At 42.0% G+C, this 19,144-nt stretch overlaps 2 protein-coding genes across 5 annotated transcripts in view; one reads left to right on the forward strand and one right to left on the reverse strand.

The window, feature by feature from the left end:
* Nucleotides 1-3,772, forward strand: part of NBEAL1 (neurobeachin like 1) — a 243,708-nt gene extending 239,936 nt beyond the window's left edge. For all 4 annotated transcript variants that reach the window (XM_040357247.1, XM_040357248.1, XM_040357245.1 and 1 more), the window contains 2 exons: nt 21-156; nt 3,568-3,772. In XM_040357247.1, coding sequence (XP_040213181.1) covers nt 21-156; nt 3,568-3,666 — 235 coding nt within the window. In that variant the 3' untranslated portion in view covers nt 3,667-3,772. The remainder of the gene's footprint in view (nt 1-20; nt 157-3,567) is intronic.
* Nucleotides 3,773-16,252: 12,480 nt separating this feature from the next.
* Nucleotides 16,253-19,144, reverse strand: part of LOC120943752 (alpha-aspartyl dipeptidase) — a 52,459-nt gene continuing 49,567 nt past the window's right edge. The window contains exon 8 of the mRNA XM_040357250.1: nt 16,253-16,410. Within this exon, the coding sequence (XP_040213184.1) occupies nt 16,350-16,410 (61 nt within the window). The 3' untranslated portion in view covers nt 16,253-16,349. The remainder of the gene's footprint in view (nt 16,411-19,144) is intronic.

Raw genomic sequence — 19,144 nt, forward strand, 5'->3', positions numbered from 1 at the left:
TGACTTTATTTTGTTCACAGCTTGAGTCTCAGTGTTGCACCTCTCACCATGCGAGTTCCTATCCACTGTGTTTCTGTGACAAAGGAGAATAGCCACATCCTGGTCGGACTGGAGGATGGTAAACTCATCATTGTTGGTGTTGGTAAACCAGCAGAGGTATGCAAACCCAGCTAAGAACAAAATGTACTGGGGTTTTTTTTTTTGGTGTTTTTTTTTGTCATAATCCAAAGACATGTCTGAACCAAATGGACTCTATTCATAAACTGTAATCTAAGACGATGCACAAATACCTTTCAGTGCACAAAACCCATTAAGGTCAGTACAGTGGAACCTCGGATTGCGAGTAACGGGGTAAACAAGCGCTTTGCAATACGAGCACTGTTTTTTAAAATATCTTCACTCGGTTTGCCAGTGTTGTCTCGCAAAACGAGCATGATTCAGGCCAAAGCGGTGTGCAGTACTGCATTTGGCCTGAGGTGGGGGGGCGTCGGAGCTGATCGGCGCTGTTCAGAAATGCACGGAAAGGAGTTTTTCCGAGGTCAGCCAAAGTGTCCTTGGGCCTTTCTGGCTCACTGGTGCCAATGAAGTCAATGCAGAACAAATGATTTTCATTTCCATTGTCTTCAATGGGGAAACTTGCTTTGATATGCGAGTACTTTGGATTACAAGCATTCTCCTGGAACAGATTATGCTCGTAGTCCGAGGTTCCACTGTAGTGTCCAGCTCAGGCAATGAGGCATTTTCACTTCACAGTTGAGAGTCTTAAAGATGAACTCCGTGTGTGTGTTATTATTGTTTTGCATAGTTTCATTTGTCCAGTTTAAGGCCTCATGCACATTGGACATTTTTACTGCTGCTGTTTTTGGCTTCAGGCAATTTTTTCTACAGCCAATAAACTCCCCAGCATGTTATCCTGTTATCAGGCAGGGGCAGTTTCTGGCTGGAAAACCCCCCAGAACTAATGGGTTTTGAGAGGTGTTTTTCAGTGTAAAAACGTTCTAACTCTGATAAAAGCTGAAAAATTTGGCTATTCAGCATTAACAATGCCTTGAAAAAGTATTCATACCCCTTGAAACTAAAAACGTAAAAAAAAAAAGGAAAATGATAAATGGTTTTCAATTATTTTTACAAATATCTGAAAAGTGCGGCATGCATTTGTATTCAGCCCCCTTTACTGTGATACCCCTAACTAAAAATATATGGGAAACAATTGCCTTCAGAAGTCACCTAATTAGTAAATATCATCCACCTGTGTGTAATTTATTCTCAGTATAAACACAGCGGTTCTGTGAACCCCTTAGAGGTCTGTTAGAGAACCTTAGTGAACAAACAGCATCATAAAAGCCAAGGGACAGACCATACAGGTCAGGGAGAAGTTTAAAGCCAGGGTTAGGTTATAAAAAAATATCCCAAGCTTTAAACATCTCAAGTACTGTTCAATTCATCATCCTAAAATGGTAAGCGTATGGCACAACTGCAAACCTACTAAGACATGGCCATCCACCTAAACTGACAGGCCGGGCAAAGAGAGCAGTAATTGAAGGAGCCAAGAGGCCCATGATAACTCTGGAGGAGCTGCAGAGATCCACAGCTCAGGTGGGAGAATCTGTCCACAGGACAACTATTAGTCGCGCACTCCACACATCTGGCCTTTATGGAAGTGTGGGAAGAAGAAAGCCATTGTTAAAGGAAATCCATAAAAAGTCCCATTTGCGAGAAGCCATGTGGGCGACACAGCAAACATGTGGAAGAAGGTCAGATGAGACCAACATTGAACTTTTTGGCCTAAAAGCAAAATGCCGGGAATCCCAGCCGTGTGTATGCTCCCTAGCAGTTTTCCTGTCAGCAAAACAGCCGAGAATCCCGACGGGAAAATAGAGAACCCTGCTCTCTATTTTCTCGTCGGGTTTCCAGGCAGAGTGTTTCCTGCTGAGAAAACCGGTCGTTTGTATGCTTACCTATCCCAGGTAAACCTGCGCATGCTTGATAAGAATTCGACACATGCGCGGTAGCATACAAGTTTAGTGTGGGGTGTAGCAAGATGACGGCATCGAATGTGACGAGCGCCGACTTGTCGTAGTTGATGACGTCACCGCATTCTTGCCATTCAAAAGAACGGCGGTTCTTTTGAATGGCCGACTGTATGCACGGCTTTGCAAGAAAAGCTTGCCAGGAATCCCGTCAGGAAAACCAACGTTTTTTTCCTGACAGGATTCCCGGCCATGTGTACAGGGCCTTAGAGTCTGCAAAAGACTTGAGACTCACCTGCAGGACAACAACCCTAAACATACAGCCAGAGCTACAATGGACTGGTTTAGATCAAAGCATATTCATGTGTTTATAATGGCCCAGTCAAAGTCCAGACCTAAACCCAATTGACAATCTGTGGCAAGACTTGAAAATTGCTGTTCACTGTTCTCAATTAATTTAGAGCATTCTCTGATTAGATACAGTAGAGTGGCATGACCATCTCCACCTTGTCCAATCAAAGAACACTTTGTATTTATTAAGAATAATACAAGGTGTTCTCTGAATGGCGCCAGTATCAAGTGAGCGACCTTATGAAGTTATTATGCAGCAAGGTAGCTGCTCAGCACTGGACCCAAAAAATAGCAAGGATCATTGTAGTAACAGTAGTTACTATAGTGATTATCTGCTTTCATAGGTATGGAATATGTATACTTGCATTCGCCCAGGCTGGAAAACAGTAACTGTGTAAGACACCCCATGCCTGGATTTCAGCTTTAACCGGAAAAGGGTGAATTTTTACTTCATTCAATTATGTGAAAATGGGAATAGTTTTGTTCTGAATGTATTGTGCTTGACACTAAAAGATGAAATAAAAAATATTTATTTTTCATGTTTTTAGCCTGGTAAATATAAAGTATTGTATACACATTTAGCAGCCTAATCTTAACCGCTGTGCAGTTCACATGCAGTCCTGTGCAGTGCGATTTCATTCATTCATTTTCAATGGGCTGAAATTGCACCACACCAAAAGTAGTGCATGCACTACTTTTTTAAATGCATGGCAACAGCATTGCAGGGTACTTTTGTACCGTGTGATCCGGTGTGGGCAAACAGACTGTGTTTGTGACTTGTGTTTGGGCTGTTGGTAAATGTGGACTGACCCCTGCAGCAAATCGCAAGGGCAGTGTGAAATGCTTTCCCGCACTGCATTCTAGTGTGAACGGGCCCTATACATGTGAGTTAAGGATTTTATATAAATATGTTTAAACAAATGAACTAAAAGAATACTTGCCCAAAGCCATCAAGTTTTCCTTCAAAAATGCATAGAACATATGATGTGCATCCATTCATTTCTATGGGCCTGAAAGTAGACTGTGTCCATCTTTGTCACCTACACACGTGAACGGGCTCTGAGTATTTGTAAAAATAAATGTGGCTATCTGTCTTGGTTCTTGTATTATCAGGTGTATAAACCTCTAAAAACATATTATATAAATTCAATAGTTCAAGTGGTGAGATTTGGCATTAATTGGCAAGACTTGTATGTTATGTAACATAATATGTTCTATATAATAGTAAATTTGCTTTCTTTTTTAGGCAAAGTCAGGTCAAATATCCCGAAAGCTTTTTGGTTCTAGCAGACGACTTAGCCAGATTTCTGCTGGAGAGACGGAATATAACACACAAGATTCTTAACTTCACTCTAATTATAGAAAATTACTAAGAATAAAGGCATTTAATGACAAGCCTCTTCGCAATGCCTTATGGAGGTCTCACAAAGTGAATTTCAAGGGTAAATGCTTCTATTCAAAACACAATGAAGTCCTCCAGCTGCATTGATGATACCTGTACTGTACACAGTGCTAGCTTGTACAAATCACAGATTTCAGAGGATCTACATTCAAGCGTATTATTTTCTACATTAAATTGCTGCTTAACCCTTTTGCTGCCAGGCATTTACGCAAGTCTCGCAGCGGAACAGTAACCCATTGAATGAATCACAGATAACATCTAATCATCATATCTTCCTTTTGTTCATTGCACTACATCTTTCTATGTTCTGTAATATTTCTCATCGTTTTATTATAGAGGGTTTCCAAACACTACAGGGACGTGGGGCTACATTCCTTCTTTGGCAGAAACGCAACAAAGCACTCACAAATTTAATTTATAGTTTTTATTTTAAGCGGTTCTATATGAATCTGCAGATGCAGTTAAAGGTTTATTTATGTGTAACTGGATTGTAACATAATCAAGTGTTTTTTTTTATATATTTTTTTTCAAATGCATGTTTCATTTGATTTTTTTTTTTTTTGAGAATTGTTTATGTAAGATACCACAGCATTGTACATCCTTATATATGTGTTTTTAATTGTTTTCGACAGCTTTGCTTTATAGTGATGGTGATATTCATTTTTAATGGCATTTAGTGTAAGTGCCTTTATGAAAGTGCAGCAGCGCTCAAGTTGGTATTGGGAGGGGCAGCACTAAAGGAGTGCTAGAGGTAATCTATTCATGAGAAGTAGTTGTGGTCGAGGACCTGGCTGTATTAGCAGTGGTGTCTAGTTCACAAATCTAGTCATCAGTATTTAAAGGATTAAAATAATTTGGTAGGTAAAAAGGTTCACCTGCAAGTATTTTTTTAAAGAGGGTTAAGTTTGCATCTAATCAAGCTTAGGCCCCTAAGCTAGGCACATTGGTGCCTATGAGATTGCGCGTGTGAGCGGATGAACATCCGCTGACACCCGATCTCGCCCGCCTCTGCACTCCTCCGATTCTGCAGACGGAGGAAAACCCTATTTTTCCTTCCGTCTGCGCATCGGATCGGTTGAACATGGACAGACGGTCCGTGTTCATCCGATCCCCCCATAGGGGAGAGCGGAGAAAAGACAGGGCGGTACCTCCACAGTGTGCGGGGACCGCCCTGTCATCCGCTGGCTCAGTGGGGACCAACGGAGCGATCCCCGCTGAGCATATGGAGGTTCACAGGGGGCGGATCATTACATTTTTAACTCGCTGTTCAAGTGATAGGCTGTATATGAATGACTGGTGGTGTTTGCCTCTTCATTAGTAATTCAGTTTCTCTTTTCATGTTACTCCCTGCATCTGGCTGCCTAACAAGCATTTACCCCTTTAGAGGAGATCTTTCTGATCCAAGCATATCTTGGGCCCCATGCACACAGGGTGTTTGCCCAGCTCCCCTAAACATCTTTCCTCCTAGCAGCAGCATTTTGGCAGAAAAAAAACGCTTGATATGTGTAAACACGTCTAGATGCATTTAGGCGCGCCAAGAGCTTATGCGTTTTATTAATTTCATTGGCCAGAACAATGATTTCCATTTCAATTGTTTTTAGTACGTTTTCAAACAGGGGAACCAATGCAGTACAGTAGAACGTTACAATACAAAAGATTATTATTTAACCAGTGAGGAGGTAAAAAACAAAATCCCCAATAGTATGGCACAGAGGTCAGAATAATCATTTATTCTGGCCACTGAAATGAATTAAAGGAAAACTTCACCCAAAAGGGGGGAGTGCCACTTTTTTACATCCTTCTTCCATCCTCTGCCACATTTGTCACTTTTTAGGGGGAAAAGGGAGAGCAGCGGGTACCTGGTTTTGACAGATACCTGCTCCCACTTCCTGTCAGATCGCCGTGGCAATCTAAGCATGATCCCCCCCCCCCTCCCCTTGAGCCTTCTGGGACACATCACATGTGCCAGAAGACTGTGGGACCATTCACAAAGCACAGCACAAGCGCGGCTCGTGCATGTGCAATCAGAAACTAGCTGTGAAGCTGAAAGGCTTGTCTGCTGGTTTCCCTTAGTCAAGATGGCGGTGCCTGGACCTGAAGTCGATTGAAGAATCGGCTCAGGAGAGGACAATGCTGGATCCTTGGACAGCTACGTATCCTTATAGTAAAAGTCAGCAGCTACAGTATTTCTAGCTGCTGATTTTGAATTTGTTGAGGTAAGACTGGCGCTCCTCTTTAACAAGCAAGCCCTTGACGTGCCTAGCGTTAACATGCATATTTACACATATAAAAAAAATCTGCCAAATTGCTGCTTCTCCTGGACACGCTGGCAGTGGGATTTTTCTTGCCTCTAAATGCCTATGTGTGCATGGACTCATACACTTATATGGAGGGGTATTTAGAGGCAGAAAAACAATGGCAGACGTCCCTAAATCAGCATATATAGTGCCCAGTGTGCATGAGGCCTTAAACTTTTGCTAGATGTGTGTTGTCAGCTTTCTAAAATGACAGGGGTTATTTAATAGAGCAGGAAGCAATATTTGGTGATCTGTAGGAACCTGTTGCTATCTAGTTTGCTGTAGTCAGGCCTGTGATGCATATATTGCACTTTTATTGCTCGCTCTGTGTTACTTCCATTTCTATATTACCCCTATCTTTTTTTTATATAAGGCCATTATGAATTGTCACCGGAGCATTGTGGGATCTTTAAGATCTGTAGAGGTTAAAGGGCTTTTAATTACCTTCCTTTGTACTGTCATAGCATAATTGAAATCATAAATACATTCTGGTGATAATGGAAGGACAGGTATAATTCTTTACAATTTATATGTAAAGATGTGTGTGTCAAATGTAACACATCTTTAAACTGTGATTTAATCAATACTGTAGTATTCTTTTTACTTGAAGTAGTGGTTGGAGATGATCAAGCAGTCTGTCATGCTTTGCCATTGTAGCACTCTGATTGTGCGTTTTACTAATCTATTTATAATGTGATTACTGTGTGCTGTTACATTTCCTTACATTATGTATTTTCCTTGTTTATGTCTGTCTGCTCTGCATGGTTTCATTTCTCTTCCATATTTTCCAGTGAATATATCAGAGTAGCTGTCATTCCAGCGTCACACACTTTTTGAATGAGCCCTTTACATACCATATTTCTTGTACATGCATACTGATGGTTATTTACCTATTTATAAGAGGTTAGTAAGCTTGTGTGTTTCGGTTCATGTAACAATATGGCAAAAACATATTTCTTTCCAGGCAGACTTTTTCTTTTATCATATTTGTCTTATTAAATATAATTTTTTTGTTTTATTTTGCTAGTGGGTACAAAATCACACATGGGTCCAGAAGCTTTACATTTTAGAATTCTATCAAGACATGATAACAAAGCCATTCATTATTTTTCACTGTCCAGATTTCTTTACCATTTGCTCAAACACTGTTGGGAATAGGAGATATGTGGCTTATAATTTGTTGTATTTAAGATCATATATACGCCTGTATATAGATCATTTTAACTTTAATTATTGTATATCTTTATTTTATCCTGAAAAATTCTATCTAATTTAAACTTTGTCTATTTCTATTTATATACATTTTTTACAGAAATGGAGAGGATCTCTATTCTGTTTGAAAGCACAAATGTGTAAAGTTTATACATAGTTTTCTTTTTTTTTTTTTTTTTCTAAAATGCATACAAAACTTTAAATTTCTTGGTTATTGATGTGTCTACACTACGGTTTTAAAACTGATTTCTTACTATCTAGCATTGGCTTTATATGTACATATGTTTAATAACTCTTTGCTGCTGCAGAGGTATGCCTTCCTCTTGTATTTGGTACAAGATTAAAAAAGATTTTTGAATTATTTTACTTTCACTTAATTCTAAAGCTACATTTGTCACACTACACCAAATATTTAGTTACATATGTGTAAACTGCAGAGGTTTTGTACAATTTCAAATGACTTTACCAATAAAGTGATTCTTTATAGTATGTGTATGCTACATCATGTTGTCCTTATATATATTAACCTGGGACCTGCTCATTACTTGACATGTATGCATTATTGAACCCCATTTTCTGCAAGCAATGTTGTTTTTTGTATTATTTAAGAATCATGTGCTAGTGTTTTCTATACACCTAATGGGATCAAAATGTAAGGTCTTCCAGTATTAAAGGGTTAAGAGGTATTTATTTAAAGCTGACCCATCATGCAACACTGAACTACTTAAAGTACACCTGAGCATCATGTAGGCTGACCTCTCTGAAAATGCTAGATGCCTGGCTGTCACGCTGACCTTCTTGGTTGAATAATTGAAGTCACTGATCTGCAATAGGCGTACAGATAAGGACTTTTCTCAACTTTTTCTCAACTGCTTATTTTTTTATCAGTGATTGAAAATGCTGAAGCCAGAGGGTCAGCAATGCCGGCAGGCAACTGGCATTTCCAGATAAAGGTCAAGCAACTGCAGCCACAGTATTTATTTTGTGACATGTTTGCTTTAAAGTGACTGTCACCACTTCACACACTTGGGCTCCATGCACACAGGAGCTCAAAAACTGCAGTTTTTTGGAGTTTGGGCATTTTTTTTTTTTAAAGCCCATAAACTTCACTCTATGCTATCCGATGTGTCCATGCACACATGGACGTCTTTGGACGTTTATCAGCAGTGGAGTTTATGGGCTGTTTTCTGAACGCCATAAAATTGCATTCAAGAGCAGTCCTGGAAACGCCAGATGGTGGTAAAAGGTGTTAAACGAGGGTTAACGCTGTGAAAAGAGAGTTAAGCCTCGTTAGGCGTTTCTCTGACTCTATTCAAAATCAATGGTTCCTTATAAGAGCCCATTGGTGTGCTGAGGATGAAGGGGAACCCCCCTAAAAATGAAAAAAAATTGGCGTAGGGTTCCCCCATCGGATGATATCAGGCCCTTCGGTCTGGTGTGGATTTTAACGGGAACCCCCTACGACAAAAAAACTGCATGGGGTCCCCCCAAAATCCATACCAGACCCTTATCCGAGCACGCAGCCTGGCCAGTCAGGAAAGGGGGTGGAGATGAGCGAGTGCCCCCCTCCTGAACCGTACCAGGCCGCATGCCCTTAACATGGGGGGCTGGTGCTTTGGCCCTGCGCCTCCCACCCCAAAGCACCTTGTCACCATGTTGATGAGGACAAGGGCCTCTTCCCGACAACCCTGGCCATTGGTTGTCAGAGTCTGTGGGTAGGGGGCTTATTGGAATCTGGGAGCCCCCTTTAATAAGGGGGCCCCCAGATCCCAGCCCCCCACTCTATGTGAATGGGCAGGGGTATGTACCCCCTACCCATTCACCTGGGGGAAAAAAGTGTCAAAAATAAAACACACTACAAAGGTTTCTAAAGTAATTTATTAGACAGCTCTGGGGGGTCTCTTCCGACTTCTCCACTCTCTCTGGCCTCTTCTCCGTGCTCTCCGGTTCTTCTCCCGCACTTGAGTGCTTTGGGGTGGGGGGCGCAGGGCCAAAGCACCAGCTCCCCATGTTGAGGGCATGCAGCCCGATACGGTTTAGGAGGGGGGGGCACTCCCTTGTCCCCACCCCCTTTCCTGACTGGCTGGGCTGCGTTCTCGTATAAGGGTCTGGTATGGATTTTGGGGAGACCCCCATGCCGTTTTTTTGGCGTAGGGGGTTCCCCTTAAAATCCATGCCAGATCGAAGGGCCGGGTATCGCACCGCAAGTCGGATCATGATGACCCCAGGTTGAGCACCTAAGCTTTATGAGATGCCATGGCGAAAGCACTATTACACTAAACTGCAGCTGGTAACTTTTTAAACCAATGAAGAGTCTAGAGGTTATAAAAAGTAGATGATAGGTCTGCTTTAACTATTTATTTTGCTTAAACTTCTAAGTACTTAGTTTTATAAATCGATAACATGTGATATAAATATAAAGCCTACATCAAAATATCGCTGTGGCCTTTCTTTTTTTAAGCATATCTGGGAGCACAATGCATTTCTAAACTCTCTGGGCCAGATTTGCGTCCGATCGCGTATCTTTGTGCGGGCGTAACGTATCTGATTTACGTTGCGCCTCCGCAACTTAGACGGCAAGTGCTGTATTCTCAAAGCACTCGCTCCGTAAGTTGCGGCGGCGTAGCGTAAATCGGCCGGCATAAGCCCGCCTAATTCAAATTTGGAACAGGGGTGCGTGTTTTATATAAATGTTGTGTGACCCAACGTGATTGACGTTTTTCCCGAACGGCGCATGCGCCGTCCGTGGAATTTCCCAGTGTGTATTGCTCCAAAGTACGCTGCAAGGACGTCATTGGTTTCGACGTGAACGTAAATGATGTCCAGCCCCATTCACAGACCACTTATGCAAACGACGTAACTTTTTCAAATTTCGACGTGGGAACGACGGCCATACTTAACATTGTTACGCCGCACTTACGCCACCATATAGCAGGGGTAACTATACGCCGGGAAAAGCCCAATGTAAACGGCGTAACTTTACTGCATCGGCCGGGCGTACGTAAGGGAATTCACGTATCTAGCTAATTTGCATACTCGACGCGGAATTCGACGGAAGCGCCACCTAGCGGCCAGCATAAATATGCAGTTATGATCTGACGGCGTAAGAGACTTACGCCTGTCAGATCTAACAGAGATCTATGCGTAACTGATTCTAATAATCGGGCGCATAGATACGACGGCGCAACGCAGAGAAACGACGGTGTATCTCGACTGAGAATCTGGCCCTCTCTCAGCAGATTTAAGTTAGGATTTTACTGAGTGCAATATAATTATATTTGTGTTTTTGTTACAATCATGATTTATTGAAAGAGCAATATTATTCAGTGATTCATTATATTGTTGCTTCTTGTGTTTTTTTTATTTTTTTATTCTGGTACAATATAATAGTGCCTCTATATTTTGTAAACCACAAAATTCAGCAAGATGCTATGCCTTATTGTTTTATTACATAGTGACTCCCAAATTGGAGGTGCTTTCACTTACATAATGGGAGCAGATAGACCGTAAAGGATCAAGATCAGATTAAAGGGTTTGTACAGGTGGAAAAAAAATATCTTAGTAGGTTGAAGACCGACATAATAATTTGAGCTTTGTGGTTTCTTAAGGATTAATTTACCAAAACTGAAGAGTGAAAAAGCTGGTGCAGCTCTGTATAGAAACCAATCGGCTTCCAGTTTTTATTATTGTCAAAGCTTAATTGAACAAGTTGAAGTTAGAAGTGGATTGGCTACCATGCGGCGCTGCACCAGATTTTGCACGCGCCAGTTTTAGTAACTCAACCCCACTGTGTATTTTTTTTTTTTATAGGCTTCCTTTCTTGCGCTCTGCTATGTGACTCTTCTGGAATAGAACGATAAGGCTCTAGCTCAGTGATGGCGAACCTTGGCACCCTAGATGTTTTGGAACTACATTTCCCATGATGCTCATGCACTCTGCGGTGTAGTGGAGCAACATGGGAAATGTGGTTCCAAAACACCTGTGGTGCCGAGGTTCGCCATCACTGCTCTAGCTACACAGGTCATTTTATCTTATTGCTAATGAAAGATTTAACAATTTGCCTGTAGTCGCCTCACAAGGATAGAGCTACAACAGAGATTTTTATTAGCTCAGCCCCACTACTAAAATTGCGAGTACTTAAAGAGGAGCTCCAGTTATTTTTGTGTTTATTAAAAGTCAGCAGCTTACAAAAACTGTAGCTTCTGACATTTAATAAACAGACACTCGCCTGTCCCAAGATCCAGCGATATGCTATCCTGAGCGGTTCTTTCCCACGGTCTTCTCTCCCGGCATTTGAACTGTGGGCACCCATAACGTGTCCCAGACGACAGGGGGGGAGGAGAACTTCTGCTATGTAATTGCTTGTGAGTTATAGTAGCAAGACTGAGCTACCAAAAATCTATTACTCTTAGTAAAGATTAAAATCAGACATGAAGCTTAGCATTAAACCTGGGAAATTCAAACTGAGCATAAAATGTAAAAGGACAGACCACCTTCAGTGATGAAAACCACATGTAAAAATGATCAGAAGATGCAGAGCTAGGGGCAGCGGAAGTTGTATGCACATCTGTTTACTATAAAAGTGAAGTTTGGTCCTACCTCCTTCTGTGCCTTCTTATATTAAGCCTTTAATGTGGTTAATAGGTAAAAAGCCTGAGTGGTGGCCAAGTTTAAAGAGAAGGTTCGCCCACCACTGCAAAAATTAAAAGCCAGCAGCTACACATACTGCAGCTGCTGACTTTTAATAATAGGACACTTACCTGTCCTGGAGTCCAGCGATGTCAGCACCGCAGCTGATGCCGGGTGATGCTGCCGCCACTGCGGGTAAAGAAACCTGGCAATGTAGCATTACGGCTTCACATCAGGTCCATACTGTGCATGCGCTGCTGTGCTCTCCTTCTGGCCTGGTGGCTGGGGAAGGAGGAGGGAGCCAAGCTGTAAGGTAATCCACCATGGTCCGGACTCCTGGAGGTGGGGACGGGATACCTGTCAAATCAGCTCCCCCCCGAAAGGTGCCAAATGTGGTACTGGGGGGGGGGGGACAAATGAGTGAAAGTTCCACTTTGGGGTAGAACTCTGCTTTACTATTACGGAAAAAGTTGAGGTTTTTATATAAAGCTGTGTATTTAAAGCGGAGCTAAACGCCACAGTACTTAGCACCCTGCCTATAATAAGGTTTACCTATAGGTACTGTAAATATCTCCTAAACTTGCTTGACCGTCGCGTGGCTCTGGTTAGTCACACAGCCACACAGAGTCCATGGACCCGGAAGGAGGACAGTGGTGACAACGAGGGCTTCATTTACAAGTAAGTTTTACATACTAGCATATTATGTCTTTACTTTGCAGGTTAGGAAACAAAAAAAAAAAAAGAGTTTTCTTCCTCTTTAACTGAAGATACCTGCTCATCATCTTTCTGATTTTGTTAGATTTGACTTGAGAAACATTTTCTTGGATATTTCTGGTTGGCAAGTCCTTGGGTTTTTACTTCTTTTTGAATGAATATCGTTTAATAGTTTGTGCTGAAATTCCCTGGTGTCTTTCGTGCAACATATTTTGTTTTTGGTTTGAAGTGTACAGCCTTTCTTCTATAGACCGACCTTTTGTGACATGACATTTTAATAATTATTTTACTCCTTTAAGTGGCAAAGAATGTCCCAGCCATTTGCATGGCAATGAACCAAAGACATCTCTGCCATTGAAAGGACTCTGTATATCTGCTCTATTTTGTGTACAGCGTGAATGTGGATTTTAAAATGTTTTGCACTTTTCTAGAAACTTCAGATTTGTAAACTGTAATAAGTTAGTATTTTGTACAGAATACTTTGAATTCATTGTTGTATATAGTGTAACTTTTGGCAGCAGAGAATAAAATGGAATATCTTACATTTCTGTGTCCTTTATTTTGCATTTAACCAGGATACAAGCACAAAGTACCACACAGTACACATAGTATTGTCTCTGTCTCTGCATTTCAGATAAATATATATATTGTACACACAGCAAGAAAGATAAAAGGCCAAGTTCACATTTTTAAGGCAGAATTTCAATTTTCATAATAAATAGAAGGCTTTTCTTATGGCCTTTCTGCCCAGGCCATCCCAATGTGCTCACCTCTATTTACCTCATTCATGGAAGCTTTGAATTTTCACCCTTCTGTTTGACAAAAAAAAAAAATGCTTTCTGCCTCCATCACTTCCTGTATGTGGATCATGTGACCATCCAGGAAGCTTCATATCCTATCATTCACTGCCTTGTGCATCACAGATTAGGGCGTGCTTACCAGGGCTCAAGTCCTGCGGGAACGGAGTTCCTGCACTTTTTTCACAGCAGGAACTCAGTTCCCTTTGCAGGACTAGAGCAGCCGAGCCAATCCTTCACTAAGCGGCGATGCCCAGCTCGAGTCACTGTCAGGGGCAGGCGAACCTTGGTAATCCTTTATGTTACTGGCCGCTTTATGAACTTGCTTCTTTCTAAATCCCGCGATAAGTCGCCTCCGCAATGTCTCCTGGGAACAATGACAAACGCTCCCAGGAGACATTGCGGCATCAAGGAAGTGACGGAATACTCGCACACTACCCGATGAATCCATATACAGGAAGCGGGCAGTAACATAAAGGATTACTAAGGTACAGTGGATCGGAAAAAAAAACATGCGGTTTAGTAATTATGCATATGAGCGTATCATTTTTTTTTTTGGTGGGGGAGTGGATCTTGGATGGGAGTTCCCACACTTTTTTCCCCAGGACTTGACCCCTGGTGCTTACCTTTCTGAACCACATCTCCCTCAATATACCACCTCATTAACCACTTGCTGACCGCAATAAGTATATATACGTTGCAGCTTTTAAGTGGTTTATTGGGGTTATGACTGAAGCTTGTTTTTTGTTCTTCAGCCTGCGATTTTGTTTCTCATAAAAGCGATCCTAGCCGCTGGATCGCTTCTTGAGACAGCGGGAGGGGTTGTTCCGCCGCCCCTCGCGCCGGTGTTTTTCAGGCTTATCGTCGAACCTGTGGGGAAAAAAATCAAATGGTTTGCGTGGCTGGTCACAGAGGTGAACAGAGACCAGATGGGCTATGATCACTTCTATGATCTGGGAGGGCCGGAGCGACGTCATGTGGTTTAGGACATAAGTAAACAATTGTTTTATTTTTTAAGCAAAAGATCAATTTTTATATTTTTGCTTTCAATAAAGCATTCAGTGAGAAAGGTGGTCAAAGACATTAATTGTATGTGAGTACAGAAGAGGGCGGGAGAAATCTCCTGGAGGGGGAGGGCAGGTGCAGGGTGTGCGTTAATGAGGTTAGCTGCTAAACTCCTTCCTGTGTCTCAACGGTTTTCCATACCTAAAAGACAGATACCAGGATGCTAACCGGAAACTAAAGTCTGTCCTAGGACCTATATAAAGCTTTTTATTTTCTGCAAAAGCCTTTAACCAGGTAAGGACCAGCCGGCGCAGTTATACAGCGGCAGATTGGCTCCCCTGGGCGAATCGCCGTAGCTGTACGTCAGCTGCTTTAAGACCACTAGGGGGCATGCGCGACTACGGAGCCAATGCGTTTGCCCACCGGCTGCGATGTCCGATCACTTCTGAGAGAGACAAAACGGAGATCTGTCAATGTAAACAGACAGATATCCATTCTGTCAGGAGAGAGGCGACAGATCTGCTGTTCATACTGACTGTAAACAGCGATCGGTCTCCTCCTCCAGGCAGTCCAATCCCCCCACAGTTAGAAACACTCTCTAGGACACACATTTAACCCCTTTTTAAAGTAAATACAATTTTTGAAGTTCGGATTTATCGGCATATAACATGCACATTCATTTTAAGAGGGAAGTTTCAGGGGAATTTATTTTTTTTAAATAAACCACTTTGAAGCAAAATTACTTTTCAGTGCCCATCAATGCAGCCTGATCTGTGCTCACCTGCAGCCTCAATGCATCCTGATTAGTGCCGATCTGCAGCCTCAATGCAGCCTGATCTGCGTCCATCTGCAGTCTCAATGCAGCCTGATATGCGCCCATCTCCTATCAATGCAGCCTGAATAATGCCCATCTGCAGCCTCACCATCTCTCATCAATGCAGTGCAGGAAATCACTGAGCCATCATCTCCTGTTTACTTGACTCTCAGTTGGCAGTCACATACACAGGCCCGCCTCTGCCATCAGCATTGGACCAGCTCCTGTGATAGACAGAGAACACTGGTCCAATGCCGGTGGCGGAGGCAGGATTGTGTGTGTAACGTGAGAGCCAAATAAACAGGAGATGACGGCTCGGTGAATTCCCGCGGCGCTCATTCCCCTCGAGGTACACTATCGGCTTATAACACGCACCCGTGATTTGCCCCCTATTTTCAGGGGGAAAAAGTGTTATACGCCGATAAATACAGTAATTTTTAATGACATTCATCAAGCCTTAGATTGTAATAAGCATCTTTCGTAAGAACATTTGTTTCAAAATGTATTAGGGTATGACCAGCTTTAGGGCCCTTTTACACGGGCTGTCCGATCAGGTCTGCCTGTCAGTTTTTTTAGGTGGACATGATCAGACCCTCCAGTCTCCCCTATGGAGCGGCAGATGTCAACAGACACATGTGTCTGCTTGCACTCGCCGCCATCTGATCCGATCATGCCCGCAAAAAACAGACGGATGTTGGTCCTATTTTCCATTCGTCAGGCAGATTGGATGGGATGAAAACGAACAGGCAGTCCGTTTCCATCAGATTTCCCCATAGAGGAGAGCAAGACTGTGTCCTGCACAGCAGAGCGGACACGGACCTGTCATCTGCCTGCTCAGCAACTAGAATCCACTAAACAGGTTCTTTTGTCAAAACTTAATTGCACAAGCTGAAGTTAGAAGCTGATTGGCTACCATGCACAGCTGCACTAGATTTTGCATGTGCCAGTTTTTTAGTAAATCAACCCCATAATAACCCCACTCATCTATAACCAATAATGTCATTAACCCTTTGCATTTGACCTGCAGCTCCTGATTAAGAAAAAAAAATTTAAAGTCTGCATAATGTTTTATATAATTGTATTATCAGTTTTAACCTGTAGTTTATTAAAAACACACAAGACTGCGCAAAATGTTTGTTTTACTATATCTTTTTATCATCACTGATCCAAGAGGAAGCTGAAGTCTTGTCCTGGCTCATGTTCTGTAGGGTCTTTGTCTCTGCAGCAAGAAAATAAAGAGAGCATGTTGTTAGTGTGGATATAACAGCTGTTATGAAACCTATTGTGTCGAAGTATATCCATACAACTGATGGCAACAATCGGATTATAATCATGTTTCTAACCTACACTGGGATCTAGTGTGGTCTGTTAAAGTGTATGTAAACCCCAAGATTAAACCTATTTGCTCCCTATTATATTACAATTGGAAGTGTGTAATAAATACCTGTTGATTCTGTCAGAAATGTTGTGAATAAACCTTGGATTAAAGTGGAGTTTATCAGTAAAAATCCTTCCTGTCCACAATTAAATTTTTTCCATTAAAAAAGACATACCACGTCTCTTCTGCATTAACCACTTCCCGCCCTCCCCAATGTAAAATGATGGCCAGACAGGAGCACTACTATCCTGGGTGGATGTTAGGGTTGCCACCTCATCCCTTTAAAAAGGAACACATATTAATTACACAGGTTCTGTGGCTAATTAAGGTGGTAATTAGACTCATTTGGTGCCTTACCTGCATTAAATTAACCTCAGAACCTGTGTAATTCATATGTGTTCCTTTTTAAAGGGATGAGGTGGCAACTCTAGTGGATGTCATATGCAACCCCTAGGGCAGTGATGGCAAACCTTGGCACCCCAAATGTTTTGGAACTACATTTCCCATGATGCTCAACTACACTACAGAGTGCATGAGCATCATGGGAAGAGTGCATTAGGTGTGATCAATTTTCAATGATTTTTACCATAGCTTGTAGACTCTAAGGCCTCGTACACACGGGCAAGAATCTCATCAGGAAAAAAAAAATTGTTTTTCCCAACGAGATTCTTGGCAAGAATCTTGTCGGCCGAGTGTACACACAGACCTTTCAAAAGAACTGCGGTGATGTCATCGCGTACGACAAGCATGGGCTTGTCACATTCAATGCCGTCTAAGCCATCTTGCTTCACCCTACCTATGCCGTGGAAGCTACCGCGCATGTGTCAAAGTCATTTCGAGCATGCGTGGGTTTCCACGGCGACAGGTAAGTATACACACTCTCGGGTTTCTCATCGGGAAACGGGCCGACAAGAATCTTGACGAGAAGAGAGCAGGTTCTCTATTTTTCTCGTCAACGTTCTGGTCAGATTTCCAGATGAGAAACCTGAAAGCCTCGTACACACGCTCGGTTTACTCGGCAAGAAAGTTCTGCCAGCAGCTTTCTTGCTGGTTCTTGCTGAAAAAAACGAGCATGCGTACGAGGCTTTCCTTTCACACAGACCAAATAGTATACACTTATTTGGATTATTTTTACCAAACATATGTCGCATTATAAATTTTGGCCCAAATTTATAAACAAAAGTTTTACAAATTTTATTTTTTTTCTACTTATGTCGCAAAAAATAACCCAGAGATGATTAAATACCACCAAAAGAAAGCTCTATTTGTGTGGGAAAAAAAAGATAAAAATGTTGTTTGGGTACAGTGGGCCAGATTCACGTAGCTGCAGCGTAACGTAACCCGTTTACGTTACACCGCCGCAAGTTTTCAGATTTAGTGCCCGATCCACAAAGCACTTACCTGGAAATTTGCGGCAATTCAAATGGGGCGGGTACCATTTAAATTAGGCGCGCTCCCGCGCCGGACATACTGCGCATGCTCCCATCGCTAATTTCCCGACGTGCTTTGCGCGAAATTACGACGCGACGACATTTTGAGAATCGTGACGTGATCAACGCACTTACGCCGGGAAAAAAAAAATTAAAAAAAAAATCAAAAGCGACGCGGGAAAGACGGGCATACTTTAACATGGTGGAGTACTTTTACACCATATTAAAGGTGCCCTATCTTTGCGACGGAAATCTAACACTTGCGACGACGGGAAAAACCTTTGTGGATCGCCGTAACTCCTAATTTGCATACCCGACGCTGGTTTACGACGCAAACTCCCCCCAGCTGCGGCCGCGTTATTGCATCCTAAGATCCGACAGTCTAAGTCCATTACACCTGTCGGATCTAAGGGATATCTATGCGTAACTGATTCTATGAATCAGTCGCATAGATACTCTGAGAGATACGACGGAGTATCTGAGATACTCCGTCGTATCTCTTTTGTGAATCTGGCCCAGTGTTTCATGACCGAGTAATTTGCATTCATAATGCGAGAGCACTGTAAGCTGAAAATCGGTCTGGGCAGGAAGGGTGTATAAGTGCCCTGTATTGAAGTGGTTAATTTTTTAATTTTTCCAAAAATGATGACAAAAGTTCAAAAAGCTCACCAAGCCTCTTAATAAACACCTTGGACTATCTACTTTTCAAAAAAAGGGTAATTGTGTGTGGGGGGGGGGGGGGGGGTTCTTGTACTGTACTGGCATTTTACAGCCTCAAAAAATAAGTCGGTACATCAGAACTGATCAATTTTCAAATATATATTCCATAATTTGTAGACTATAACTTCACAGACTAAATAATATACACTGCTTTGGGTTACCTTTACCAAAGAAATGTAGCAGAATACATTTTGGCCAACATTTCTGAAGAAAGATTAATAACTTGCAAAATTTTCAACGAAGGAAATGAAATTTTAAGTTTTTTTTAGCAAAAAAGAAATCCAGTGGTGAGTAAATACCACCCTAAAAAAGCTCTATTTTGTGTGAGGGAAAAATAAAATGATATTTTATTTTGAGTACAGTGACTAAATAGTGAAAGCTAAAAATTAGCCTGGCCAGAAAGAGGGAGAGCGTATCCGGTATTG

Source organism: Rana temporaria, chromosome 6 (assembly GCF_905171775.1).
Source record: "Rana temporaria chromosome 6, aRanTem1.1, whole genome shotgun sequence".
NCBI lineage: Eukaryota > Metazoa > Chordata > Amphibia > Anura > Ranidae > Rana > Rana temporaria.